Source organism: Neofelis nebulosa, chromosome 11, assembly GCF_028018385.1.
Source record: "Neofelis nebulosa isolate mNeoNeb1 chromosome 11, mNeoNeb1.pri, whole genome shotgun sequence".
NCBI classification, from domain to species: domain Eukaryota; kingdom Metazoa; phylum Chordata; class Mammalia; order Carnivora; family Felidae; genus Neofelis; species Neofelis nebulosa.
Genome location: NC_080792.1, coordinates 88,405,035 through 88,432,984, shown reverse-complemented (window position 1 = coordinate 88,432,984; position 27,950 = coordinate 88,405,035). Strand labels below are relative to the sequence as shown.

Here is a 27,950-nt window from a genome sequence, read left to right as displayed (position 1 = left end):
TGCGTTCGTGGGCTACGCCTAGGGGGAAGCAAGATGGCGGCGCACCTGTCCTACGGACGAGTGAACCTGAACGTGCTGCGCGAGGCGGTGCGTCGCGAGCTGCGAGAGTTCCTGGACAAGTGCGCGGGAAGCAAGGTGAGCGATGGGAGGCGGCGACACTGCTTTCCAGCCCCCCGTCCCTCCTGGCCCAATCCGGTGCCCGATTGCCTGAGCTCCTGGTGCACGAGGTCCCTGGGGCTTCCGAGGAGGGGAGCGGGCAGGACCAATGCGCGGGGGAGAGGGGTCTGCCGGTGGGGCTGGGGCACACGGCAGGAGTCGGCGTGGCATCGCGATTGCTTTGTTGCAGCAGAGTAAGCCACTGTGGTATCCCAGGCCATCGTGAACCTTAGCTATGTCAGGTGGCCCTCAGATCCAGAGGGGCAGTTCTGGTGCCCCCTGGGAACAGGACGAATGGGGCGGGCCCGGCCCAAGGATGTCGATGGGCCAGTGAACATGCCTTACAGCGATCATGCATGTCGTACCTTTAAAAGCCTGTGTAGCACTAGCATCTTAGAACCTGCTGCTCACACGTATTATGAAAGAGGTTGTAGTTATTTGCGGTTTTAACGTGACTTTTCTAGGGTTTGTTTCTCCTGTTAGACGTTTACTACCACCCAGCTCACGACTGAGAAATTGTAGATCAAGGACTTAATAGGATTTCGTCTAAGTGCTGTCATCTTTCTCCTCTCTCCTTAGGGTTTATTTGTCCCCCTAAGTAACTGGCAGTACAACTCCGAAAAGGCAAGGAAAACTGGGGAATCTCAGGAATCGGTTTTAGGAAGAACAGAACTTCCAGAGATGGAGTGGGTGCTAGCAGCCATTGAGAGAAAAAGGCAGGCTAAGCCCTAGGTGCCCAGTTCAGGCTCAAGAAATGATACTGAAATCTGAATAACATCACGGATTGGATCAATGGCAATATTGTGGGTGTAATATTGTGCTGTGGTTTTGCAAACTGTTACCATTGGGGGAAACTGGGCAGAGCATGCAGGGGCTCTCTCTCTAATATTTCTTACAAATAAAAGTTAATCTACACTTACCTCAGTAAAAATTTCAGTTAAAAAAGGGAAGAAGAGGGGTGCCTGGGTGGCTCAGCCGGTTGAGCCTCCCACTTCAGCTCAGGTCATGATGTCACGGCTTGTGGGTTCGAGCCCTGCCAATAGGGGTCTGTGCTGACAGCTTGGAGCCTGCTCTGGATTGTGTGTCTCCCTCTCTGTCTGCCCCTCCCCCACTTATGCTCTGTCTCTGTCCCTCAAAATAAATAAATAAGGGAAGAAGAAGAAATGACACTGGAGATGAGCAGTAATAATGTTCATGGGAGCCCAGAACAATGACCCGTGAGTTGTCAGCTGAGTTCTACGCTGGGGTTCTAGTCCCCTTATACTATATGTAAGGTCCAAAGTCCCTACGTGGCCCTGGACATGTTACTTAAACTTCCCAAACCCTTTAAAACTTTCCTCTTCTGTCAAAATAAGATTCGTAATACCTACATCCAAGGTTTTAATTTTATATAATTGGATTATGTGACATTTCCATGTAAAATGCTAGACTGAGCTGTTGCCATTGGCAGTTTCCATCTGGTTCAATCTACTCGTTAATACCATGACACAAATACGCAACAAACTACAGTTCCTTCTTCCTGTTTGAGGACGGTGGTTATGTCTTAACTTTCCCGTGACAACAGTAACATCCTTGTCCAGATCCTGCTTTTCTTTAGACCTGTAAGATACGAATGTGATTAGAGCCAGTTAAAATTTTTGCTAATTCAGTTTGAAGCAAATATTCCTACTACGTCCTCTGACTGCTGTTTTCTGTCGATATTGTTGAAATTCCTGGTATTAACCCTAACAAGAGAAAGTTTCTCTCCTCCTACAGGCAATAGTTTGGGATGAGTACCTCACAGGACCATTTGGCCTGATTGCACAGTATTCTCTACTGAAGGTAAATGAGCTATTTGGGTTTTGTTTGGGGATTAGTAAATTCTGTGCTTTAGTAATAATAGGATTTTACATTTTTCCTGAGTAATTGACTTGCAGAGTTCTTTGGTCTTTATAGACACTGATGCTGATGCATGTCTAACATTTTTTATACAGTGGCCACTGGCCAGTGATTTTATACTGATCCTAATTCTAGAGAAATTACTAGCATTGTGTTATGTGACCATCACCTGGTGTCATTGACAGGTCATCATGTGAGTCATTTGAATTCAGGTGCAATAGCATTGACTTAATCCTGAAACTTTGTCCTTTATACATCTGGCTTTGGGGAATCTAAATTTTGCTAATGAAGCATTATGCACTTTTGGCTGGGAGTGTTTATGATGACTGAATCTGGATATGATAGGTAAAGTACAGGGTTTTTGTTAACCTTTTGTGTATGTGTTTTCTTAGGAACATGAAGTGGAGAAAATGTTCACACTTAAAGGAAGTCGTTTGCCAGCAGCTGATGTCAAGAATATTATTTTTTTTGTCAGACCCAGGCTAGAGTTGATGGATATAATTGCTGAAAATGTGCTCAGGTATCTCCCAGAGTTTCTGTTTGGACCAAAAGAGGTTGATCCTTCTCAGGGTTTTAACATACCGAACTCTTCCTTGCAACCTCCTTGTCTTGGCAGTGAATGGGAAGGTGGTCTTTTAGAAAACTGGGCAGGCGTGAAAGAATGTAAGAGGGGAATGGGAAGCTCCCATGAACTTGTTCAGACAGTTGGAGAAGGGGGTCATCATATAACCCCGTTTTCAGGACAACTAAAAATTTGGACCTGTTATCGGTGGGAAGGACCCTGATTAAAACCACAAAATCTCTAATGGTCATCTTTCAATACACTGTATATAGCGTGCTCGAATTTCATAAGCAAAATAAGTATGAGCCGATTAAAATTTAACGTAGCATCCAATCTATAGAGGAAGTTCTTAGCCCAGTTTGCACTCTGTGGTACAGTTGATTGAAAAGGCCCTTAAAATCTTAAAAGCATATGGGCTATTTTGGGAGGCCCACTGTCAAGGAGACTAGAGGTGGAAGTCAAGAGTGATCTTTCCTTTTTCTGTAAGACTGTGTCACAGCATTGGTTTGGTTAAAGAACCATCTGTTTTTCAGTTAGACATGGACATCCTGTTTCAATAAACCTGAGAGCTTAATGCCCCATAAATGGTTTAAGAGAAAGCTAGAAAATGCTTCACAAAACACTGGCTGTGAATCAACGCCTCTTTCAGGGAAAAAAAAAGAGAGGGAGAGGGAGAGAGAGAGCCAACTATGCAGCAGTTTGAGTGCGTTTATCTGATGCCCATTTATTTAGCGCCTGCTGTGTGCCAAGCAACAGGCCAGGCTCCAGGAATAAAATAGATGAAATAGCCTATGACTCGAAGGCGCATGCAAGCTAACAAGTGTTACTTCTCTTGCAGTGAAGACAAACGTGGCCCAGCAAGGGATTTCCACATTTTGTTTGTTCCACGACGAAGTTTACTGTGTGAACAGAGGTTGAAAGACCTGGGTGTTTTGGGATCCTTTATTCATAGGGAGGAGTACAGCCTAGACCTCATTCCATTTGATGGGGATCTCTTATCCATGGAATCAGAGGGTGCATTCAAAGTAAGTTTGACATTTAATTTCAGACTTTATTATTTTTTTTATTTATTTTTTTAAGTTTATTTTGAAAGAGAGGCACGCACATGCCTGCATGTACAGGGGAGGAGCAGAGAGAGAGGGAGAGGGAGAATCCCAAGCAGACTCCGAGCTGTTAGTGCAGAGCCCGATGTGGGGCTCGATCCCATGAACCGTGAGATCGTGACCTGAGCCGATGTCAAGAGTCAGACGCTTAACCATTTGAGACACTCAGGTGCCCCTGTGCTTAATTTTTTTATAACAGCTTTATTGAGACAAAATTCACATACCATAAAATTTACCCTTTTAAAGGTGTAGTTCAGGGGCGTCGGGGTGGCTCAGTCGGTTGAGTGTCCGACTCTTGGTTTCAGCTCAGGTCATGATCTCATGGTTGGCGAGACTGAGCCACAAGTCGGGCTCTGTGCTGACAGTGAGGAGCCTGCTTGGGATTCTCTCTCTCTCTCTCTCTCTCTCTCTCTCTCTCTCGACCCCTCTTTCCTGCTCATGCACTCTCTTTCTCTCTCTCTCAGAAATAAAGTGTGCAGTTCATCAGTTTTCAGTATATTCACAGAGTTGTGCAACCATCACCACTGTCTAATTTTGGAACATTTTTATCATCCCATAAAGAAACCCTCTGCCCATTAGCAGTCACTCTCTCCCCCAAGCTACTGGCAGTCCCTAGTCTTGTGCCGTCTGTATGGATTTGCCTGTTCTGGAGATTTCTTATTAATGAAGTCATATACGTGTGGTCCTTTGTGTCTGGCCTCTTAGCCTCATATTCTCCAGGCTCATCCACGTTGTAACAGGTGTCAGCTCCCTTCCTTTTGATTGCCAAATAGTATTCCTTTGTAATGATCTCCCACACTGTGTTTACCGTTCATCTAGAGTGTTCGGATCATGATTTTTCACTTGTCAGCCATCACGATGCTGCAAACGTTAATACAAGGTTTTGTATGTGCATGTGTTTTCATTTCTGTTAGATATACCTAGAAGTAGAATTGCCAGGTCATATGATAAAACTCTGTGTTTAACGTTTGGGGGATCCACAGTGACTGCACCATTTTCTGCTCCAGCCAGAGGTAGATGAGGGTTCCAGGGTTTTTTTTGTTGTTGTTGTTGTTGTTGTTTTTTTTTTTAACGTTTATTTATGTTTGAGACAGAGAGAGAGAGACAGAGCATGAACGGGGGAGGGTCAGAGAGAGGGAGACACAGAATCTGAAACAGGCTCCAGGCTCCGAGCTGTCAGCACAGAGCCCGACGCGGGGCTTGAACCCACGGACCGCGAGATCATGACCTGAGCCGAAGTCGGCCGCTTAACCGACTGAGCCACCCAGGCGCCCCAAGGGTTCCAGTTTTATATCCTCACCAACCTACCATCGTCTTTTTGGCTTGCCATCCTGGTGAGTGTGAAACATTATCTCATTGTGGTTTTGATTTACATTTCCATAGCAACCAGTGATGCTGATCACCTTTTCATGTGCTGATTGGCCGTCGGTATGTCTTCCTTTAAAGAAATGTCTATTCCGCTCCCTGACACATTTTAAAAATTGGGATATTGTATCTTTTCATTAGAAGAGTTGTAAGAATTCTTAGTATGTTCTGGATGCAAGTCCTTTTTTATCAGATACCAGATTTGCAAACATTTTCTCCCATTCTGTGAGGTTTTTTTTCACTTGGTAAAAGTGGGGTCCTTCAAAACACACACACAGTTTTTTTTTTTCCCACCACGAAAAATGTTTCTAAGTAAGCTTCACACCCAGCATGGAGCCCATTATGGGGCTTGAACTCACAACCCTGAGATCAAGACCTGAGCCGTGATCAAGAGTCGAGTGAGCCACCCAGGCGTCCTTCCTGACAATTTTTAATTTTGAAGTTCAGTTTATCTGTTTTTTCCTTCTTGTTGCTTATGCCTTTGATGTCCCATCTAAGAAGTCATTGCCTAACCTGGGGTAACGAATTTACCCTGATGTTTTCTTCAAAGAATTTTATGGTTTTAGTCTTACGTTTAGGGCTTTGACCTATTTTGAGTTCATTTTTTTTCTGATGTGAAGTAGGGATCCAACGTCATTCATTTGCATGTGGCTGTGCATGTGTTCCCGCACCGTTTGCTGGAAGGTGATGGTATTTTCCTCATTGAATTGTCTTGGTACCCTTGTTGAAAATCGGTTGTCTGTAAGTGTAAGTGTTTATTTCTGGTGTCTCCGTTCTTTACCTTAATCAATATGTCTGTCCTTATGTCAGTACCATACTGTCTTGATTACTGTGGCTTTGTTGTAAGCTTTGAAAGAGAGAGATGTGAGTCTTCCAAGTTAAAGTAGTTAAATATATCACTTTTATTCTTTTAGCTTGTGCTTTTTTTTTTTTAATGTTTGTTTATTATTTTTGAGAGAGAGGGAGAGACAGAATGTGAGCGGGGGAGGGGCAGAGAGAGGGAGACACAGAATCCGAAGCAGGCTCCAGGCTCTGAGCTGTCAGCACAGAGCCCGACAAGGGGCTCCAACTCACAGAGTGGTGAGATCGTGACCTGAGCCGAAATCGGACGCTCAACTGACTGAGCCACCCAGGCGCCCCATTAGCTTGTGCTCTTGAGTGTTAATAAATCCTTTTCCACCCTGAAGATATAGAAAATTGTATATTTTCCTTGGAAAGTCTTGAAGTTTTGCTTTTTATATTCAGGTTTTTAAGCTAGTTTGAATTGTGTGTTTTATGGAGTGTGTGGTATGAGGTAGGGGCTTGTTTAACTTTTTCCGAGTGGGCAGCCCATTGTTCCAGCAATGGTTTTCTCCACTGAGTATTTTCAGCATGTGTTTATAGTGAATGTGCATGCCTTTTCCAGTTCTGAGAGTTTTCTTGCAAATGTAATTTTATGTATTTGTTTTATTTACCATCTTTATTTCAAAGAACATTTTCTCTCATAAGAATGTTACCTTATCTGGGGCGCCTGGGTGGCTCAGTGGGTAAGGCCCGACTCTTGGTTTCGCCTCAGGTCATGATCTCACAGTTTGTGGGTTCAAACCCTGCATCGAGCTCCATGCTGATGGTGTGGGCGCTGCTTGGGATTCTCTCTCTCTGTCCCTCCCGTGTGCGTTCTCTCTCTCTCCCTCTTTTTCTCTCTCTCTCTCTCTTTTTCTCTCTCTCTCTCAAAACAAATAAACTTTAAAAAAAAGGAGTATTACTTTACATTTAATAAAATGATTTGAAAGTGTTTGAAAACATTATCCTTGCACAGTGATACATTTCTTTGAGTAAGAAACAGTACAGAGTGAAAAATAAGCCTCCCTGTTCTCAAGCTGCCAAATCCCTCCCAGAAGCAATCACTATTACTAATTCTTTTCTTTTTTCAGAGATGCTTTACATAACTATAGCTCATAGTATATGTAAAATACCCTCCTCACTTTTATACAAATGGTGTCATATCCTATGTAAGTTTGGTATCTTGCTTTATTCTCTTAGTAATATATCTCAAGGTTAATTTATACCATACATGAAAATGCTTCTGTATTTTTAATTTTTTTTAATGTTTATTTATTTTTTTAGAGAGGGAGACAAAGTGTGAGCAGGGGAGGGGCAGAGAGAGAGGGAGACACAAAATCCAAAGCAGGATCCAGGTTCTGAGCTGTCAGCACAGAGCCTGATGCAGGGCTCGAACTCAAACCGCGAGATCATGACCTGAGCCAAAGTCGGCCGCTTAACTGACTGAGCCACCCAGACGCCCCGTTTGCTTCTGTATTTTTATTTGAAGTTGCATAGTGTTCCATTGTTTGGAGGTATCACGATTTATCAAACCAGTCTCCTTCTGAAGGACACTGCGGTGTTTCTCACCTTGTGCCGTTGGAGGTGGTGCTATAGTGAATAGTCCTGTACACGTCTGCCCCGAAGCTGTAGGCTTTAACTGTGCTTACTCTCCTTTGACATTTGTCTTTTAATTTTGCTTGTGGTAGTTTTTGCCATGTGTGTTTTTCAGCGGAGTCACATTTGTCCATATTTCCTTCCTAGATTCATGGGCTTGTGATGCTGCTGGTCTGGACACTAGAACTTTTGAGAACCTTCTGGTGTTGTACAAAAAATTATTTGGAACTTTTTCTCCCCCAGTGCGTTGTTACAGTGATCATCGCCTAAAAAGAGTTTACTTGGGGCAGTAGATTTCATTTGGCCGCACTGATTAATTTGAATAACGAAGAGACCTTCTTGGCTCCTTTTTTGCCACATTCCCTGATGTTTTGCTTATATACTGAATCTCATCCAAGGACCGTACAGATTCCCCCTCCCCCCAACATTTTGTGTGAAGAACCTCAGACATACAGAAAAGTTGAAAGCGTTCTACAGGAAACACCCACATACCCATCACTTGGATTCCAGCACTGCCATTTTGCTGTATCTGCACCCTCATATCTGTAATGCTGTGCCCACATGTAATTAATTCACATCTGTGTAATTAATGGGAGTTGGTAGCAGCTGAGGAAGACTCGTCCTGGCATGAGGAAACCTGCCCAGAGGAGAGATTTCCTCTTTGTGTTTCTGGTGATTTGCAAAAAAAAGGGACAATTATTTTCTGCTGCAAATTTCAAGCTCTTGGTTTTGTACGTTCACCTCAGATTCCGTTTAGAAATCAACGATTTTGTCTGGATGGTAAAGCCCCAGGTTCCACCTAATGCTAAATGCAACCCCGATTTCTTTTTTTTTTTTTTTTTTTAACGTTTATTTATTTTTGAGAGAGAGAAAGAGAGACAGAGCGTGAGCGGGGGAGGATCAGAGAGAGAGAGAGAGGGAGACACAGAATCCGAAGCAGGCTCCAGGCTCTGAACTGTCAGTACAGAGACTGATGCAGGGCTCGAACTCACAAACTATGAGATCATGACCTGAAGTCTGATACTTAACTGAGCCACTCAGGTGCCCCTCAACCCTGATTTCGGATGGAGTTGATGTAATTTTTACGTATTTATGTGATTTTAAGTAGTGAGCATAATTTAGTGGTTTTTGGCATCCAAAGGCACATGGAGATCTTTCTGTGCTTTGGGGATGTGATTGTAACCTTCTCCATCATTGTACTGTGTGAAATGTGGGAATCAGAGGTCAGCCCGTTGACTGGGCCTGGCCCGTTCACAGCACTCAAGGACAGTGCTTGACGTATTGTGGCCTTCGTATATACACATACAAATCAGTGTCTATAAATCTGTCTCCTTTGTAAACACTGTAGGTATGTGGGATTTGGAGGTCAAAAAATATGTGTATTGAAATGTTAATGATACTAACGTTTGTCCCTCTCCAGATGTCCTCCTGGCTTGAAATTCCACAAACTCACAGTAGAGTTAGGACATTTAACACAAATAATCACCCCATCACCAATTATTTTAGAGCAAAAAATTCAAGATTAATATCTGTTATTTATTTTTATTTATTTAATAACTTTTATTTATTTATTTACTTATTTTTGAGAGAGAGCGAGTGTGTGCATGCACGCCCCAGGAGACAGACAGAGGTGGAGAGAGAGAATCTTAAGCAGGCTCTGTGCCCAGCTCAGAGCCTGATGTGGAGCTCAGTCTCATGACCCTGAGATCGTGACCTGACCTGAAATCAAGAGTCAGACGCTTAACCGGCTGAGCCACACAGGCACCCCGTTGTTAACGTTTAAATCTTTTTTTAAAGATAGACTTGTGGGGGCACCTGGGCGACTCAGCCGGTTAAGCATCCAACTCTTGATTTCAGCTCAGGTCTTGATCTTGTGGTTTGTGGGTTTGAGCCCTGCGTCAGTCTCCATGCTAGCAGTGTAGAGCCTATTTAGGATTTTTCTCCTTCCCTCTTCGCCTCCCCCTGCTGATGCGCTCGTGTGCACATGCACGTGCGTGCTCTCTCTCTCTCTCTCTCTCTCTCTCTCTCAAAATAAATGAATATTAAAAAGAAAAGAGGGGCGCCTGGGTGGCGCAGTCGGTTAAGCGTCCGACTTCAGCCAGGTCACGATCTCGCGGTCCGTGAGTTCGAGCCCCGCGTCAGGCTCTGGGCTGATGGCTTGGAGCCTGGAGCCTGTTTCCGATTCTGTGTCTCCCTCTCTCTCTGCCCCTCCCCCGTTCATGCTCTGTCTCTCTCTGTCCCAAAAATAAATAAAAAATGTTAAAAAAAAAAAAAAAAAAAAAAAAAAAAAAAGAAAAGAGACTCGTAAAAGAAATACCTGTAGTGGTAAAACTTTTTAAGTTAAAAATATGAATGCTATTTGGGAGATGTTCCCTAATTTTTTCTTCCTTGAATTTTGATCTCACTTCTGCTCCAATCAGGAGTTCTAAGCAATTTTGCCAGAAAGTGTCTCCAGACATTCTTGATCTTGGCTTGGCCCGTTCACTGCAGTGTTAAAATACCCCAGACCTGGAAGAGCCGTCATCCGTCACTGCTTCCAGTAGTGACCACACACTCGTCAGTGTCTTTGGGGGACAGCCCTCCTCCCTCCCCAGGGGGGAGTGCACTAGTGCTCTACTCTGTCTTCCCTGATTCCTCTGGTGTCCTTTCCCTCCTGGCTTTGGAGGCTAGAGACACGTTGGGTGGGTGGGTGGAGGGCAGGTGTCTGGTGCTGTGTACCATTTTGACTTATGGATGGGTGATATTTGTGGGGGGGAAAAGTCCAAACAATTCCAAATGATAAAAACTAACATTTATTAAGCACTTACTGTATACTTTTAAGTGCTGGAGTTAAATGTTCTACATGCATTTTCTTCTCCTTATGCTTTGTGGACGATACTCCCTTCTACTGATGGGTAAGCTGAGGCACGCAGAGGTTTTTCTCACCCGCCCAGGGAGCAGCTGGAAAGTGGCCCGGCTGGGGCCCAGATCAAGGCTGTCTGAGTCTAGAACCGTGCCCCCCTCCCCCGACGAGGATCAGATCTGAGTGTTTCCCCTCTTACTTCCCAGCTGGTCTTGTGTGCATTTTATTGGCCTTTACAAAATAGACCTTGTATATTTTATATCATAAAATGTATTTTCTAAAAATGAAATCATAATCTAAAGATTCTTCAGCCACCCCCTTTCACTTCTCAAGACGTTAGGACCTTTGTTTGTTGGCAGCATATGTGAAAACCTTGTGTTTGTCAAAACGGCTAAGTACCCTGTCTTGTGGTCCTCTGGGGCTCCAGGGGTCAAAGAGTATGTGCCTTTATGGGTATTAGCATAGGGCCTTCCCAGAATGTCCTGCCAGGGTCTACACTCCCCACGGTGAGTGGGAGAACCCATTCCCCTTGTAAGTCTTTGTTAATCAGTTTACTGACGAGCTCGTAAAGTACACCTGGTGTGCTTGACGAACACTTTTCTTCCAGAAGGCTCTGCCAGTTGCTTCCACAGCTGCATCTCCATAGCACCGCTGTTGGCCTTGTGCTCTAGACTCCCAAAGAGCAGCTTGACAAAACGGTCTCGCGTCCCCCCCCCCCCGCCCCTTCCAGGCAAAGTGGGAAATGAGTGGAAAACCCCAGTACCAGACAGAGGCGGGTGCTGGCAAGCACCCTATGACTGTGGCCTGGCAGTAACCACCCTTCTCCCCCCCCCCCCCCCCCAACAGGAATGCTACCTGGAGAGTGACCAGACCAGCCTCTACCATGCAGCCAAGGGGCTGATGACCCTGCAGGCTCTGTACGGGACAATCCCCCAGATCTTTGGGAAAGGAGACTGTGCCAGGGTAAGAAGTGGCATGTGTTTCTGGGGTGAAGGAAGGGGTGCCCTGCTACCCAAAAGGGGAGTGATAGCAAGCTGTTTACAAATAAGTACAGCCAGTCCTGTTTGTGAATTCACCTAGTTGCTGAAATGTACTCGTAACCCCCCAGACCGATAGTCACGGTGTTTTGTGGACAGGTCCAGGGTAGCAAAAAATTTGAGTTGTCCAATGTGCCTGTTCCCAGCTGACATCCAGTAAAGTGATGCTCTGCCTTCTTGTTTCATCTCTTGGACTATAAACAGGGACTATATAGTGCCGTGTGCTACTTAACGCCATATTTCTTGCACTTTTGTGCTTTTTATCGGTCATCTCGCTGTTTCACATGGCCCCACAGGTTGTCCTAAAGCACTGTCCGGTGATCCCAAGCTCAGGAAGGTTCTGGTGTGCTGTACGGAGAAAATACCTATGTTGGCTAAGCTTCCTTCGGGCATGAGTTACAGTGCTGTTGGCTATGAGTTCATTGTTGGTGAATCAACAGTATATATTAAATAAGGTGTCTTTAAATAGAAACACACATTGATTAGTTGATAAAAATGTTGTCACCAGAGGCTCACGGGAACTTAACCCTGTATTTCCCCTCAGAGCAGTGGCTCCGTATTCGCTAAGTCAGTGGTCATGGTGACTCTACAAAAGTACCATGAATAACGAGAACAGACTGTGTCAGAGCTCATGCCTCGTTGAGTAGTGGCCAGTGTTGGGGTACATGTACGTGTTCGAGTGGGTGGCCAACAGCAGACGCTCTTCTCTGTCTTGAGCTAAATTTGAAAATCAGCTAATTCCCAGGAAAGTCCCATCTGATCCAATGTTTGATTTCCAGCAAGTGGCCAATATGATGATCAGGATGAAGAGAGAGTTTACAGGAAGCCAAAATTCAATATTTCCTGTTTTTGATAATCTCTTGCTGCTTGATCGAAACGTGGATTTATTAACGCCTCTTGCCACGCAGCTTACGTATGAGGGACTCATTGATGAAATTTATGGCATTCAGAACAGTAAGTAAAGCGACATCTGTGTTTACTAACAGGTCACTGGATACAGACATCCAGAAGGTTTCTTCGTTTTTTTTGAGATGCTGTCTTTGCATGTAAATCAGAGGATATTTGAGAAAATAAAAATACTGACTTTCGGCTTTCAGACAAAGTCCAAGCAAAAACTTCTGTCTTCGGTGCCACAAGGGCTGGCCAGGTGCTTTGTGTGCAGACTGTGCTTATCCCCGTGAGCTGTGGCCATGGGTTAGATTCAGGTGGCGTTGCAGTTCGGAGACTGTAGGCCCTCCCGGCTGGCAGTTGTTCAGGAAAGCTTGTCGGAGAGGCGGCATTTGCCCTGGGTTTGCGGAGAGGGCACAGCGTGGGGCACACCATGTCATAAATGCAGGGACGCTACAGGGGAGATTGCTGTGGGGTATATCCAGGGAAGGGCAGGTAGTCGAGGTTGGGGACACCAGATGGAAGCCTGGGGAGGCCGGCTAGCAGTTGGATGCGACAGATTATTAGGTCAGAGGTCACTTTGGCCCACATGATGCTTGTTTCTGTCGGCATTTAAAATTTTAGAAACGTTTAGTAACAATCCTGATTGATTTACTTGTGACCAAAGTGTACCTTGATATGGGAAAAACTGAAACCTCTGTGCCATACGCCATTTTCCCTAAAGCCAAGGGCTTCCTTCTCTCCTGAGCTGGAGAAGTCTGTTTCGAGCCTGAGCACTTGATCGGTTCTGCCGGTAAATTCACCCAGGCGCTTGTCTCCTTCCATTGTGGCTCAGGTTATGTGAAGTTACCTCCGGAGAAATTTGTACCTAAGAAACAGGGCGATGGCGGGAAGGACCTTCCCACGGAAGCCAAGAAGCTTCAGCTGAATTCTGCAGAGGAGCTATACGCTGAGATCCGAGACAAAAACTTCAATGCGGTGGGCTCAGTACTTAGCAAGAAAGCAAAGGTGATCTCCGCAGCGTTTGAGGTGAGGCGGTCTGGCTGTCTTGCTGCGCCCAAGGTCATGGGCTAGACTGCCCCTCCCAGGAAGAGGGGCAGAGCCCCAGAGAGACACCTCCCGCCCCCCCCCCCGCCCCCACCTTGAAGCAGGGCGACAGCGTCATTGCACATTTCTCTTCTAAGGAGCTGTGCGTTTGGTCCTGGGGGCCCCACGGGCCTTCTTTTAGAACTCGTTGCCAGACCCACAACAGAAGGTTTTGAGCCCGCTCCTTTTTTGCAGGGTGGCAGGAGCTGGGTGTGCGGTTCACAGACTTGTGTCGTAAATATTTGCTTTACCCTCTTCTTTTTCGTGATTTCCTACCTCACACAAGATGGAACCAGCTGGGCCATAAATAAAAGATCCCCTAGAATAGAACTTGCAGCTTGGGGTGGAAGCTCGAAGTTTAAGCCAGCGGGTAGGTGACGGGGGAGCCCCGCAGATGTGGGAGGTGATAATGAGAGAGGCAGTTTCATTTTCACCTTCCTGTCTCCTCTTGCCCGGCCACTGAGTTATTCTTGGGGGAGCTCGTTTTGGAAACGTGGAAATTCAGGAAGATGTTAAACCCTGAATATTTAGACTTTGGAAACATAAACTGGCAGAATTTTTGAAAACTAATTTCCCACCGAGTATATATTAGATTTCGTCTTTCTTAGGGATTATATTTATTGATTGATTGTCATATATATATATTTTTTTATGTTTTAATTTTGAGAGGGAGAGTGCGAGCAGGGGAGGGGCAGAAAGAGAGGGAGACAGAATCCGAAGGAGGCTGAGCTGCCAGCACAGAGCTCGAACTCACAAACCGCAAGATCATGACCTGAGCCACCCAAGCGCCCCTGATACTCATATTTCTGAAGTTCCTTTTGGTTTAAATGATTACATTTTGGAAAAAAAAAAAAAAAATCACTAAGCGAGGTTCACTTTTCCATGGACGATATTCAAGGTTGAGATCCAGCAGTAAGAATGAGTTTTTTTATTATTATTCTAGAGGACACTTCTTGCTGCTTACGTTCCCCTCTTGACAGCGTTTCTGTGTTTTACTCGAAGCGCTTGTGGGTAACCTAATAGCGTCCCCCACGAATACTCCAGTGTTACTCCAATGTCTGCAGATACCACTCACGATCTGAGCCCGGGCAGAGGAGGAGAAACCCTCACACGTTTGCTCTCCGAACTACCGACACGGTCATCAGGCACCACGAACTCCTCTTTTTTGTTTCATTCGTAACGTGGGACCTGGGTTTGGCCTGCTCTATTTGTATCCCGTTCTTTCTTTCACATCGATAATAAATGAGACATCCTCTGAGCAACGCGCAGAACGGAGTGCTTTAAAAATACCTTCCCTGCCCGATGGGTCTGCTGTTCCATCCATTTCAGGAAAGGCACAACGCCAAGACGGTCGGGGAGATCAAGCAGTTCGTGTCCCAGCTGCCCCACATGCAGGCAGCGAGAGGCTCGCTCGCAAACCACACGTCGATCGCCGAGTTAATCAAAGACGTTACCAGTGAGTATCCCGTGGAGGGAAGGTTTTCATCTGGGGCCGACCTGCGCGCACCGGGGTCATTGGCACTGTGACGCCTCCTTGGGAAAGGCAGCTCCGTTTTAACGTGTTATTTGCAGCGTTAATTAAGTGTGTGCACGTTCAGAGTTAGAAGCGTTCCGTTCGTAGTTAACCCATTTTTTCCTGTTACTAAAACACTGTAATCCTAAAGCAAAATAACTTGGAAGAGTGATAAGAGAAAAAAACTCTACTGCGAGTTTGCCGCCATAATGAGGCTCTATTTTTTCAGTCTAGTGTTTTCCCTCTTGCTAAGGGTTATTTAATCAGAGCAATGTGACGTTTCCACATTTGTTTTTGTTTTTCCCTTGAAAACCTCCTGCAGAATGGGTAGAGAGCTCACACGCTGAGTGTTTTGAAAGAACTCAGAAGAGATATATTAAACCAAAGACGAGTTTATTCCTAAAACATGGGTGCCCCGTATTATGAAGTGTACTTTGAACCTGAAGTAGAACATGGTATTAGAAAATCAGTCTTTTGTTTCCATGTCCGTTGAAATCAGTTAAAACTGGTGGAATTTGCTGATGGGAGTGAAATGCTGGGAAGATTAGCTTTCCCTGTTAGGGCACGGTTCTTGAGATCTGTGTGGAGTCCTGAGGATCGCCAAGGGGTACAGCGGTCAACTACGTCTTGATGTGATTTAGGAGGACAGTGTTGTAGGATTTTCCATGTTTTTAGAAGATTGTTTTCAGATGACAATTTATTCGATTAAAAAAAATTTTTTTTTTGATGTTCATTCATTTTTGAGAGAGAGAGAGAGAGAGACACAGAAGAGTAAGTGGGGGAGGGGCAGAGAGAGAGGGAGACACAGAATCCCAAGCAGGCCCCAGGCTCCGAGCCGTCGGCACAGAGCCCGACGCGGGGCTCGAACCCACGGACCGCGAGATCGTGACCTGAGCCGACGTCGGACGCTTAAGCAGTTGTGCCACCCAGGCGCCCCTCAGATGACAATTTGAACCTTTTGCTTGCTTGCTTTTTTTGCACGTCTCGTTTGTTCATCGTCTTCTGTGTAGAAAAACACAGTGTTCCGGTAAATCAACATTTACTGAATATCTAAGTTGCAAATTTGCTAATTCCATTTTAGCCTCGGAAGACTTCTTTGATAAACTGACAGTGGAGCAGGAGTTTATGTCTGGAATAGACACTGATAAGGTATGTGAACAATCAACTAGCAAAGAATTGATGATTTGTCGGACGTAAGATTGTAGCTTAGAAGAGCCTGGGTATTTCTCAGAGCGAGTGCACAATGTGAAAATCTAGGTTTCACCAAGTAGCCGTTCCTTAACTTTGCTCTGTGCAAGGTGTTTTCTGCAGTGCATGGAGTGATGGAGACCCAGCCCCTGAAATCAGCAGTCTTTAAGGCCTGTAGTAGATAAATTAAGAGATTTGCTTTCTGAGGGAATTGGGTCATTTAATTCCTTTAAATATCCACTTCTGTTCACGTATTTAAAATTATTTCATTCACAGAAATTCCTCTTTTCTCTAGAAAAGTTCCGGACCGTATGGTCCATAAGTCGCCGTTATAATTGAAGTAGATGCACTCACACATGCCCCAGCCTCCCCGCAGCCTCTCAGGAAGTGGTCTGCAGTGTGTGGACGGGCGTTTGCATCACTAAGTGCATCCTCCACTTTGAAAAATAATAGCAAATATTAAGTTCTTTAGGTCCCCAAAGCGGACGGTGGTATGCATACGTATATATTTGTTTCCAGGTCAACAGTTACATCGAAGATTGTATTGCCCAAAAGCACCCACTGATCAAGGTGTTAAGACTGGTCTGCCTCCAGTCTGTGTGCAACAGTGGACTCAAACAAAAAGTTTTGGATTATTACAGAAGAGAAATTCTCCAGGTCAGTATGTTTTAAGTTACTCATTTACCGAGGGAGGAAACATCTTTTTAAAAAATACTTCTTGGTATTTTGAATACCAAAAATACTTCCGAGCGCCTGGGTGGCTCAGTCGGTTAAGCGTCCCAACTCTCGATCTCAGTCCGGGTCTTGATCCTCAGGGTGGTGAGTTTGGGCCCTGTGTGGGGGTCTGTGCTGGGTGTGAGGCCCACTAAAACAAAAACAAAAGCCTTTTTAATTAAAGCTCCTGTTTTGATACATTGTTTCCACGGTCTTTTAGATTTTCTAACAGGTAGAGGGGTTGTCCTTGGTATTGATCACTGTTTACTGTGTTCGCGTAATGACACCTGACATTTATCGAGCATTTACTGTGTGCCAGGCTCTACCGAAAGAGCTTTACTGGGGCTCCTGGGTGGCTCAGCCGAGCCGGTTAAGCGTCCGACTTCGGCTCAGGTCATGATCTCGCAGTTCGTGGGTTTGAGCCCCGTGTCGGGCTCTGCGCTGACAGCTCGGAAGGTGGAGCCTCCTTCAGATTCTGTGTCTCCCTGTCTCTCTGCCCCTCCCCTGCTTGTACTCTGTCTCTCTCTGTCTCAAAAATAAATAAACATTAAAAAAATTTTTGATTAAAAAAAACAAAAAGCTTTATTGTATTCGTTTGTTTGACCTTCACTGCAGCCCTGTGCGTTAGATGCTGTTATCACCCCCCTTTTATGGATGAAAACACTCAGGCACAGAGTAGTTACATAGCTTGCCCAAGGTCACCCAGCCAGTAAGTGGCAGAGCCAGTGCCAAAACCCAGGGAACTGGGGTCAGGTGCCCATGCTCTTAACTAGATTGCATTTGATTCAGGAAGGGACCTTTTTGCAAATATTCTGATAATAATTCCTTCTCAGACTTATTTAGAGTAAGCCTGTTTTACTTCATAATTAGGAAGAAGCCACCTTTATTTTAAAAAATTCTGCCCTCTGTTTGAAAACGTCTCGGGGAATGTTGATTTGCTATTACCATCCACGGTTAAATACACTGTTGTTAAAACTAAACGCTCATTCAGTTTTTTTTGTTATTCTCTCGTTTTGTCTTTTATTGTTCATTTTTATTTTTTTAATATTTATTTATTTTTGAGACAAAGGGAGACAGAGCGTGAGCGGGGGAGGGGCAGAGAGAGGAGACACGGAATCCGAAACAGGCTCCAGGCTCCCAGCTGTCAGCGCAGAGCCCGACACGAGGCTCGAACCCACAAACCATGAGATCGTGACCTGAGCCGAAGTCGGACGCCTAACCAGTGGAGCCACCCAGGCGCCCCTCTTGTTTTGTTTTTAAAAAAATTGCACAGATAATACACGCGTTCTTATCACGTAAGAGTCTGGTAAGGTCAAGTACCTGGAGCCAAAGGGGATCCTTCTGCCCCTCGCTCACACCACCTGCCTCCCCAGATAGGACCAACAGTTTGTGCGCTTCCAGACTCTCCTTTGCACTTTTGTACAAAGAATCTTTACGTACACAGACTTGGGGGCGAGACTGGCCGGATCCATGTCTCAGCTCTGCTGCTCATTAGCTGTGTAACCTTGGGCCGGTTCTTTAAACTCCTCCATCAAATGGAGACGATACTACCACCTACCTCACTGGCTTATTAGAAAGATGACTGAGTTAATGTATGCAAAGCTCTTAGAACAGATGACTGCCGCCCCTGCTCACAGAAAGTACGTAAGTACTGACCGTTGTTACTGTTACCTCCTGTATCTTTTTTAAAGCAGAAGTAAAATCCTACGGTACATAGTGTTCTATCGTGATAGTTTTTGTCCTTAATATATCCAGATCTTTCTTGTCGGGATGTGTAGATGTCCCTCGTTCTTGTTTTTTAATATCTAATTATATCTCATATAAATACATAATTTATTTGTAAATTGGAAGATGTGTATTGCAAAGTACATAACACATTTACTTATTTATTTGATGCTCACTTAAGTTGGGTCTATAAATTCTGACTTTAAAGTAAAATCTTTAGGGGCTCCCGGTGGCTCAGTCGCTTAAGCGGCTGACTTCGGCCCAGGTCATGATCTCGCGGTCCGTGAGTTCAAGCCCCGTGTCTGGCTCTGTGCTGACAGCTCAGAACCTGGAGCCTGCTTCGGATTCTGTGTCTCCCTCTCTCTGTCCCACTCCTCTCCCGCTCGTGCTCTCTCTCCCCCCCTCTCAAAATAAACATTGAAAAAAAAATAAAAATAAAGGAATAACTTTAAATTCCTCTTCAAAACAGTGAGCTGGGTTCATTTTAATGGGTAGGCAGGTCTCATCCCCCACGGACTTTGGTAACGTGACCTTGAGTACGAACCGAATTGATTTGTGGGAAGTGCTCTTTTTAGAAAGTGGCAGAAACCCTTTTCCTGATCTGACATCAATGCCAAACGACTTCTCTTGCAGACGTACGGCTATGAGCACATACTGACCTTATACAACCTAGAGAAGGCTGGCCTGCTGAAACCACAGACGGGGGGCAGAAACAATTACCCAACGATCCGGAAAACGTTACGCCTCTGGATGGATGATGTAAACGAACAGGTAAGACACACCCCTCCACTTCACCTCCGTTTACCTATTGTTAACGGTTTATTGTGACCACATATGGTACTTGATTTACACATCCACCATGCATTTTCTAGAAACAGTTTTCTAGTGTGTTTGAGAAAGTAATGCATTCGCGTGTTCCATCTCCCAGAATCCCAGCGGGGAGCGGAGAGGGTGCTCTCACACTGGGTGGTTTGAGGAGAGTTTCGGGAGATGTGGGCAGGGTGGGAACCGGTGAAAGGAGTCAGTGGCGATTCCTTGCCAGCCTGGGCCCGAGGGCAAGGAGAAGGAGCTGTCGCAGAAACCCGTTCCACAACCTGGAGAAAAGAGCTGTGTGGAGAGGCCGCCTGACAAGATGAGGGATGAGAGAGGCCTGTGGTCGAGGGACACAGCCAGCCTCCAGCAGTGTCGCCAGAGGAAGCCAGGGCAATAACCCTGACGCCATGCTGCTGCCCACTCCCCAGTATTCCATCCGGTGCCTCCCATTGGCCGAACCCGAATCGGGCACGGGAGCACGTTGGTATAGAGCCGGCAGGTTCGCCTCCTGGACACAGAGCACCGAGGAGGGCGGAGGGATCGAAAATATTCAGCACGTGTGGTGAAAATGTTGGCCAATACAAAAGTAAGACGAACAGTGAGGAGTCAGGTTCCCTCCACACCTAACCCAGGTTTTCCCTCCGAAGGAACCACGGTAACCGGTTTTTTTAAATCTATCCTTCCAGGAAGAGTCTTCTGTATCTTACTGACATTTTAACATAAATGATGAGTATTTTCAGAGTGCCTGGGTGACTCCCATCGGTTAAGCGTCCGACTCGGCTCACGTCATGATCTCGCAGTTTGTGAGTTCAAGCCCCGCATTGGGCTCTGTGTTGGCAGCTTAGAGCCTGGAGCCCGCTTCAGATTCTGTGTCTCTCTCTCTGCCCCTTCCCTGCTTGTTCTCTCTCTCCAAGATAAGATGAGATGAGATGAGATGAGATGAGATGAGATGAGATGAGATGAGATGAGATTAGTATTTTCTACCACTGACCCTCAAAGCAGAGTGCACTTTGCTTTACATTTACTATTGATGCCAGTCTTTCTCAATTTCTTTTTCTTATTTTCTGTTTTTGGACTTTCATAGGCACTTTATCAGGCTGCCTCCTGCAACAAAACCTAATAATTAAAAAGCCTCCTCTTCCAGTGGCAAAATTGGATTAACTTTCCCCAGCGGGAGTATAGATACTCTTGATTCCACTCTCTCACTGTTCTTTTTTTTTTTTTTTTTTTTTTAATGTTTGTTTTTGAGAGAGAGAGAGAGAGAGAGAGAGAAAGCACATGAGTGAGGGAGGAGCAGAGAGACAGGGAGACAGAGGATCTGAAGCGGGCTCCGCGGGACTCGAAGTCACGAACTGTAAGATCATGACCTGAGCTGAGGTCGATTGCTCAACCGACTGAGCTACCCGGGCGCCCCTCCCTCACCGTTCTGATCTGCCCCTCCCCACCCCAACCACCACTTACCACTGTGTCTTGAAGATCCTGTGATCTACTTCATTCTTTTTTGTAAGGTTTTTTTTTTTTTAAAACATATTTTTTTTAAAATTTTTTTTTCAACGTTTTTAATTTATTTTTGGGACAGAGAGAGACAGAGCATGAACGGGGGAGGGGCAGAGAGAGAGGGAGACACAGAATCGGAAACAGGCTCCAGGCTCCGAGCCATCAGCCCAGAGCCTGACGCGGGGCTCGAACTCACGGACCGCGAGATCGTGACCTGGCTGAAGTCGGACGCTTAACCGACTGCGCCACCCAGGCGCCCCGGGTTTTTTTTTTTTTTTTTAATGGCCGCAGAGCGGTCTTGCAGATAAACCTTAATTTACGACTTGCCAGATTTCTCTCGCTAGAAATTCAGGGTGTTCCCAGTCTGTTGCTAGCACCCACGGTGTTAGTTTACCGGTTTGCGCTTTGGTCTGTGCTGGTACAAGCCCCCTCTGTAGGGTAAATACCTAGAAGTGGGACAGCCGAGTTCAAGGGGTGGGCTCGTTGTTACTCAGCTAGAGAGCGCCGGCTTACCCTCCAAGAAGTTTCTTGCCAGACCAGGTAACCTCGTTTCGTGGCCAGTACCTAGAGATGCTTTGAGTGGCGTTTTCAAGATTTGAGTGGGAAGCGAACCTCTGGCAGCTAAGAATCGGGCCCAGCCGGGGTGGACTGGAGCGGGACGTGGCCGGCCTTGATTTGTGTTTCTGCCCTCACAGGCAAATCGCGTATTTTGGGGTTCCCCGTAAAGCCACTGTTCAGTGACTCTGTGTCTCTATGTCTATAGGCTTTTTTCCTTTAATTATTTAACAGAATCCCACGGACATATCCTACGTGTACAGCGGCTATGCCCCTCTCAGCGTGCGGCTGGCCCAGCTGCTGTCCCGGCCAGGCTGGCGAAGCATCGAGGAAGTTCTGCGCATGCTCCCAGGGCCCCACTTCGAAGAGCGGCAGCCGTTGCCCACGGGACTGCAAAAGAAACGTAAGTCGGTGGCCAGCATCTGCGACTGCGCACCGCCGGTGTGGTTTTCGTGGATTATGCGGTTGCCCCATAAGGTACCCGGGAGTCAGAGTCCGGCGCACCTCTCGTTGGTTGCTGGTGGAGGGTGTGGGCACCGGAACCCGCCCTCCCCGCAGGAGTGACAGTTCTTAACCTCCGAGTTGAGGATCTCCGTAGTTAGAGAAAACGGTGAGATCCAGATCGAGTTCCTGAGTGTCCGAGGAACTGTCTGCACCAAGACCCAGTTACAGTTACCGTATTTTTCGCTCCTTACACACGATGCCATTTTTTTAAGAGGTGGGATAAGAAACACCCATAATAAATAATTCTTCATTCTGAAATGTTTCCATTTTAGGCCAACCGGGGGAAAACCGAGTGACTCTGATATTCTTCCTCGGGGGCGTAACCTTTGCTGAAATTGCTGCCCTGCGATTTCTCTCCCAGTTGGAAGATGGAGGCACAGAATATGTCATCGCCACCACCAAACTAATGAATGGGGCCAGCTGGATCGAGTCCCTAATGGAAAAACCTTTCTAGGGTGCCCAGAGTCGACTTGAGCGAACTGCAGAGGAAGCTCGTTTGGAGAGGCCACCACAAGGAAGGGAGACCTCACTGAAGAAAAACGGAAGAACGCAGAATTTACTTCGGGGTCAGCTTCTTAAATTACACGGTTTCCTCCTCTCTGCTTCTCTTTTGTGTTTCTAATTTCCGGAAGAAGGAAGACCAGAGGAGAATCAACCTGGGTAAAAGAAACACCAGTTGTTAACGTCCTAAGCTCAGGATCCTCCTTAGAGACTTCTGGAAGCGTGCGAAGGACAGTGGGGATGGATCGTCTTCTGCAGCTGCACACGGGGGGGCCAGTGCTTAAAGTAAGAAGGCAGGGACTGAGGAAGTAAAAACGAGAACTGGAAAGGCTCACCCCTGATTGGATAGTACCGTCTTTCCCGTCATGCCCAGGGCAGTGGCTGAGTGTGGAGGCAAGAGCTCGTCTCGTCTCGGAATTGAGATTTCTTTCTCCTGCAGGGCCTGGCACGTTGTGTTTGGCGTCACCCCCCCTCCGTCATATCTGATCGTGAAGGCAAGCGTTGATTCCTTGTGCTTTCTGCTTTCACTTCCTCCGCTTCGATAAAGCAGGAGGCCTGGAGGGACGTCTTTCTCCAGATCAAAGCTTATGTATCATCTGTCTGACCAGCTAAACTCCTGTGGCTCCCGTACTTCTCAAGGGCTTGTTACGTTGAGGGGCATGAGGATTGGGGAGCAGCTTCCTGGGAATTTTCTTAGACGCTTTTCCAAGACACTTGCTTAGCACACGTCTTATAAACTGCACGACGTTTCCGTGGCCGATGCCTCCACCCGGGGCTTCAGTTTTCTTCCCCGGCCATCACGGGCCCCAGCCTCCAGCTGGTCCCACCCGGAGCAGTCGTGACATCAGCATTCGCCGACGCCATCTCCACGGTAGCTGCCCCCGCGTACTTCTGTGCGGCCGCTCCACACTCGGCCTCTGGCAAAACACGGCTCCGCTTCAGTCCCTGGTCCGGTACCTCAGCCTCCTCTGGTGCAGCTCGTCGACGGTCTTGGAGACCAGCTGCTCCTGCAGGAGGCGGTTAGTTAGCCGTGGGGCGGAGGAGTGGGGTGTTGGTGGAGAGGTTGGAAATCGGCGTGCGTCCCCTGCCTCCCTCCTGCTCCGTCCCAACGCCTGGAAGAGTTAAATCCAAGAAGGGGACCAAATGGGTGGCTTCGTGGCCCTTGCGCAAGTCTCCCCTCCGCCGGGGGACCACGGCCAGCATCCCTTCTGAGGCAGGGTGTGGTTTCTGTTGTTCATTAGTAACCGTACATGTTTTTTCCTCACTTTGTTTCGTTAATGAAATTCTGTCAGCACATTGCATGTTAGGAGTGAAAGAGAAATTCTATAATAAATCTCTTCCAGAGTGAGGTGTAGAAGAGGTCACATTTAAGAGATTTCCTTCTCACGCCTTCAACTTGGCCTTGACCTTCAGTGTTTGGAAAGTGGTCTTAAAAAAGAAAACTATCCCTGGTTTAGAAGGTCCTTTTTCAAATACTTGTTATCCCAGGGAGACTACTTTATACCTTCCAGCCCCAGCTGTTGTCAGCTTCAGCTGCCTTAGAGAATGAAATCCACCTTGCCTCTCAATGTTTTTGGCTCATGGGATTCAATTCAAGTCTGGTCAGGTCTCCTTGGCTGGGGTTTTTGTCCTATGAACAGATACTCAGTTGTGTCTCCTGTGTCTGCATTCACTCGTGACTCTGTACTTGGCTTGCTCAGAGCATAGTTAGGTCAGCTCCCAAAATGCATTTAGCAGAAGACTTCAAAACATCAATTGCTTCATTTGTATGCAAATAGAAAGTGGGGGATAATTATATATTATCCGCCTTTGTGTAAGTTCACTTAATACTTGAAGCAGCCTTTGTCTCCAAGGAGTATGCCCTTACTGAGAAAGGGTAGGTGAATGGTACATTTATTCCTGGAGAGGGCGGATTGTTTACATCATGTCTGGACTTTTGTCTAGTTAGGCAGACAGTTCTGCTACACCAGCAACTCCATAAAAAAGAAGTCTGCATAGATAAGTATACATAAGCACTGTTCTGTGTCTTACTGTACACTTTTGAATTGTAGCCAACAGGGAAGCATTTGTAGTTGAACTGTAGAGCAAGAGAATCCAGGCATGCTGAGAGAGACTGGGGACGGATCTTTTGGTTTCTTGGTGCATATAAAAGTTATGTTTACACCGTACTGTAGTCTCTCCAGTGCGCCGTAGCATTGTGTCTAAAAAGATACATAATTCTCAATTTAAAAATATTACTAAAAAATGCTAGCCATCATCTGAGCTTTCAGTGGGTTATGACCACAGATCACCATAACAAATATAATAATGGTGGAAAAGTTTGCGATGTCACGAGAACTACCAAAATGCGACACGGAGACACACTTGATCTTAGCCAAAAGGCCGAGAAGCGATGACACGGAGACGTAAAGGAAGCAAATGCTATTGGAAAAATGGCGCTGGCAGACCTGCGCAATGCAAGGCCGCCACAAACCTTCAGTTGTTTAAAAAAAAAGAAAAAAGCCCACCGTGTCTCCAAAGCACATCGAAATGAGGTGTGTCTGGGCACCTGGGCGGCTCAGTCGGTTAAGCATCTGACTCTTGATCTCGGCTCGGGTCGTGATCTCACAGTCTGTGAGTCTGAGCCGCGCCTGAGGCCCTGCGCTAGCGCTGCAGAGACCGCTTGGGATTCTCGCTCTCTCTGTCTCTCTCTCTGACCCTCCCTGCTCGCTCTTGCGCTCTCAAAAAATAAAATTTTTTTGAAGACTGGCATATCGCCACGAGGAAGTATTTGTATTCAGCAGAAATTCAAGAAGAAATACTTTTTAAAAAAAATACCAAACGCACTGAGTGTCTAAAGCAGACTGAAAGAGAGGCTGTGGTCAAGATGGCAAGGCATAGAAATGCAGCATCACGCGAACTGAATCACGGAGAGACTGAATTATACTCTACAGCCAGATGTATTATACTCGTATAGTTTGAGGACCTCCTGTAGAAAATAGAGGATGCTTTTCTGTCAACCAGTGATCTAAAACAAAAAGGCAGTATGTCCACTTTCTCGGTGGGTCTTACTTCTAAATGAATGCATGTGAATTTCAAGCCACATAATGTTTCTTCGCTTCCGTTACTTCGTGGTGACCAGAGTCTGCAGAGGCTAGAATACTTAACTGCTCTGAGACGTCCATTTGAAGGACAGGAGAGTGTAAGGAGACAGAGCTGAGCCTGCTCTCCTAGCCTCTCTTTTTCATCTGTTGCTGTGGTGTGGGGTGAGGGCATAAACCTTAGCCATACTTTCTTTCCTGTCACTAGGCAGGACACAGAAGCCCTTCAGATGACCAATGCTCTGGGGGAGCAGTTACTACTCGCTGGCTTCCTGGGCAGCTTGATAATGTTCTGCTCCTGTTTTCAGCCAGGCTGCGGCCGGGGCAGTGATTTGATAATAACAGACCCTGATTAAATTAAGGAGCCATTTGCTTGTGGATGATGATGTTGATAAAAGGGTTGATGTCCACACACTCATCTATTTTTAAAGGTCAAAAAACAGTCTCTAATCACAAACTACAGCAAAAAGCAAAATAATCCGAAACAGTATAAAGTTTGTGCTTTCCCTTCGTTGTCCATCTGGGAAAGGGTCTGTTATTTGCTGACATCCTTACTGGCTGTTTTTGCATCACATTTGGAGTTGAAATTAGAAGTAGGCTCGTTGGGAAGGTGACTGTATCTCATCTCTAAACTGCTAAACTCTGTAACTTACAATCGAGCACTCAGGGGCTCTTGGTTGTCTAAGCTCCTGTTTCTCACATACATGCATGCTCGCACTTACGTGTGTTTTCAGACAACAGCTTTTGCTTTAGGTGGAAAGTTGTAAGTGAAAGTTGTATATCGGTTCTTCTACTCTGAGACACAGAGTAGGACGGGGTTCCTCTCGATGTTGGTCAGAAAAGGATTTGCACTATATCCCACCCGCGGTGTTTAGAAAAGCAAGACAAGAAGGGACATGAAAAATCCCCTCGTGTACCACTTGCTCAGCCCATCTGATTCGGGAGCTTTGCAGGCATCGTTAGAGCCCTGTGGGCTGTGGCCGTGAAATGGGCGGAGGGCAGGCAGGGTTGCCAGTGCCCCGCCTGGCCTGAGACGGGCCGTGCGCAGCTCCCTGATTGCTCAGGGACCACGGGGAGACTCTGATTGGTCTCTAGACCACACCTAGTTGGTGAGCGCAGCTGCTGCCTGAATATCCCACAGCTCTGCCGAGGCCACTGGAGTACGCACACGCCTACCTTTAGACACCAGACCGGGAGAGGAACCGTGGAGCTGCTGCAGTGGAGGAGTTGTGGAAACTTTGCTGAGTGAGTAAAATGGGGAGAGAAGGAAGCTAGTGGCTGGGCCTGAGGGGAGGTTGCTGGGCAGGACAGCAATGGAGGTAAAGAGATTGTTGCCATTGATTCCATCAGCGGTGGAAGATAACAGGACTGGAGCAGATGCACGAGGGGACAATGGGAAGGAGATAAGCCCGGAATCAAATTGATGCCCACTTCTTGGCACTTCTGCAACACTGGCTGGCCAGAAGGGCAAGCGTGCCAGGCTATAACGCAAAGGACTCTCAAACTGCATGTTATCAAGCCTTGGGGTCCAGGGAATTGCCGAGGGGCTTCAACGAGGACCTGCTGCCTTCTCCCACCCAAATGGGTCCCTCTCCTTTTCCCCTCCCAGGCAGCACGGGCAGCTGGGGCCGCAGCTTGAGTGATGGGAAAAGAAAGCTTTACTTCATTAGGCCATTAGCAGCACTCACAGCATTAAAAATGCAGGAGGTGGATGGGAAGAGAGAGCCAGGGATGAAGACTACTAATGCAGCAGCGGAGACTGGGAACAGACAGGCTTCTCTCTTCTCACAACCCAGATCCAGATTAGGAGTCCTAGAACAAGGAGAACTTTTGGTTTAAAAGACTTCTATTAGTGTAAATGCAAAGAGGGCGTCCAGATGGTTGTTAGGGAGAAAGTCAGCACTTGGGGCTTTCTCAGCCTTAGGGCGGCATGTTTACTCTTTTGAGGGCCAGGAGCTAGCCTAGCCCCCCTGTATCCACATTGTCTGTAACACCGCCCGGCTCAGCAGCGCTTGCCGAGTGGCCAATGGAGGGTGGGCTTACGGCGGGGGGGGGGGGGGGGGGGGGGGAGGGGACTGTCTTTGCGCGCCCAGGGACTCCAGAGTGCCCCCGCCCCGCAGGTCCTCGGGCCTCCCGCTCCCTGCGATGCCGGCCTCGTCCACCATCCACGTGCTGCAGCTGCTGCGGGAGCTGCTGGCCTTCGTGCTCCTCAGCTACACGGTGCTCATCGGAGCGCTGCTGCTGGCCGGCTGGACCACCTACTTCCTGGTGCTGAAGTGACAGCGCCCGCAGCCCCGCCCCCCGCCCCGCCCGCCTCGTGCCAGCCCCCAGCGGCCGGAGCCACCGCGCGCTGCTCCTCCTCCTGCCGGACACATTCCACCCCCCGACGGAAGAACTCTGCGCCTGGCGCTCGGGCCCCGGCTGCCTCTCGAGGCAGGGCCTCGCCCGGGTAGGTATCCAACTTCCTCTCACGACGGCCGACTCCGCTCCGCCCGCTCAGCCCCAGGCCCGGGGCCCGCCCAGTC

The 27,950-nt window shown here is 47.0% G+C and overlaps 2 protein-coding genes across 4 annotated transcripts; both read left to right on the top strand.

Annotated features, from left to right (window-relative positions):
• The first annotated feature begins 1 nt into the window (after position 1).
• Positions 2 to 23,693, top strand: VPS33A (VPS33A core subunit of CORVET and HOPS complexes). 3 transcript variants are annotated; one of them, XM_058691348.1, is made up of 13 exons: positions 2 to 135; positions 1,912 to 1,977; positions 2,427 to 2,554; positions 3,435 to 3,621; positions 11,171 to 11,287; positions 12,141 to 12,315; positions 13,085 to 13,278; positions 14,665 to 14,791; positions 15,930 to 15,997; positions 16,556 to 16,693; positions 19,109 to 19,246; positions 21,575 to 21,743; positions 22,117 to 23,693. In XM_058691348.1, exons 1-13 carry the CDS (start codon positions 34 to 36, stop codon positions 22,296 to 22,298), a joined length of 1,791 nt encoding a protein of 596 aa, XP_058547331.1. In that variant the 5' UTR covers positions 2 to 33; the 3' UTR covers positions 22,299 to 23,693. The 3 variants fall into 3 exon arrangements, with proteins under 3 accessions (XP_058547331.1, XP_058547333.1, XP_058547332.1); XM_058691350.1 differs by lacking the exon at positions 22,117 to 23,693 and having other exon boundaries at positions 21,549 to 21,715; XM_058691349.1 differs by lacking the exons at positions 21,575 to 21,743; positions 22,117 to 23,693 and adding an exon at positions 19,518 to 20,476.
• Positions 23,694 to 23,837: 144 nt separating this feature from the next.
• On the top strand, positions 23,838 to 27,932 carry LOC131489417 (uncharacterized). Its single transcript, XM_058691354.1, has 2 exons — positions 23,838 to 26,670; positions 27,546 to 27,932. The coding sequence occupies exon 2, from the start codon at positions 27,571 to 27,573 to the stop codon at positions 27,703 to 27,705; it is 135 nt and encodes a 44-aa protein (XP_058547337.1). The 5' UTR covers positions 23,838 to 26,670; positions 27,546 to 27,570; the 3' UTR covers positions 27,706 to 27,932.
• The last annotated feature ends 18 nt before the right edge of the window (positions 27,933 to 27,950 follow it).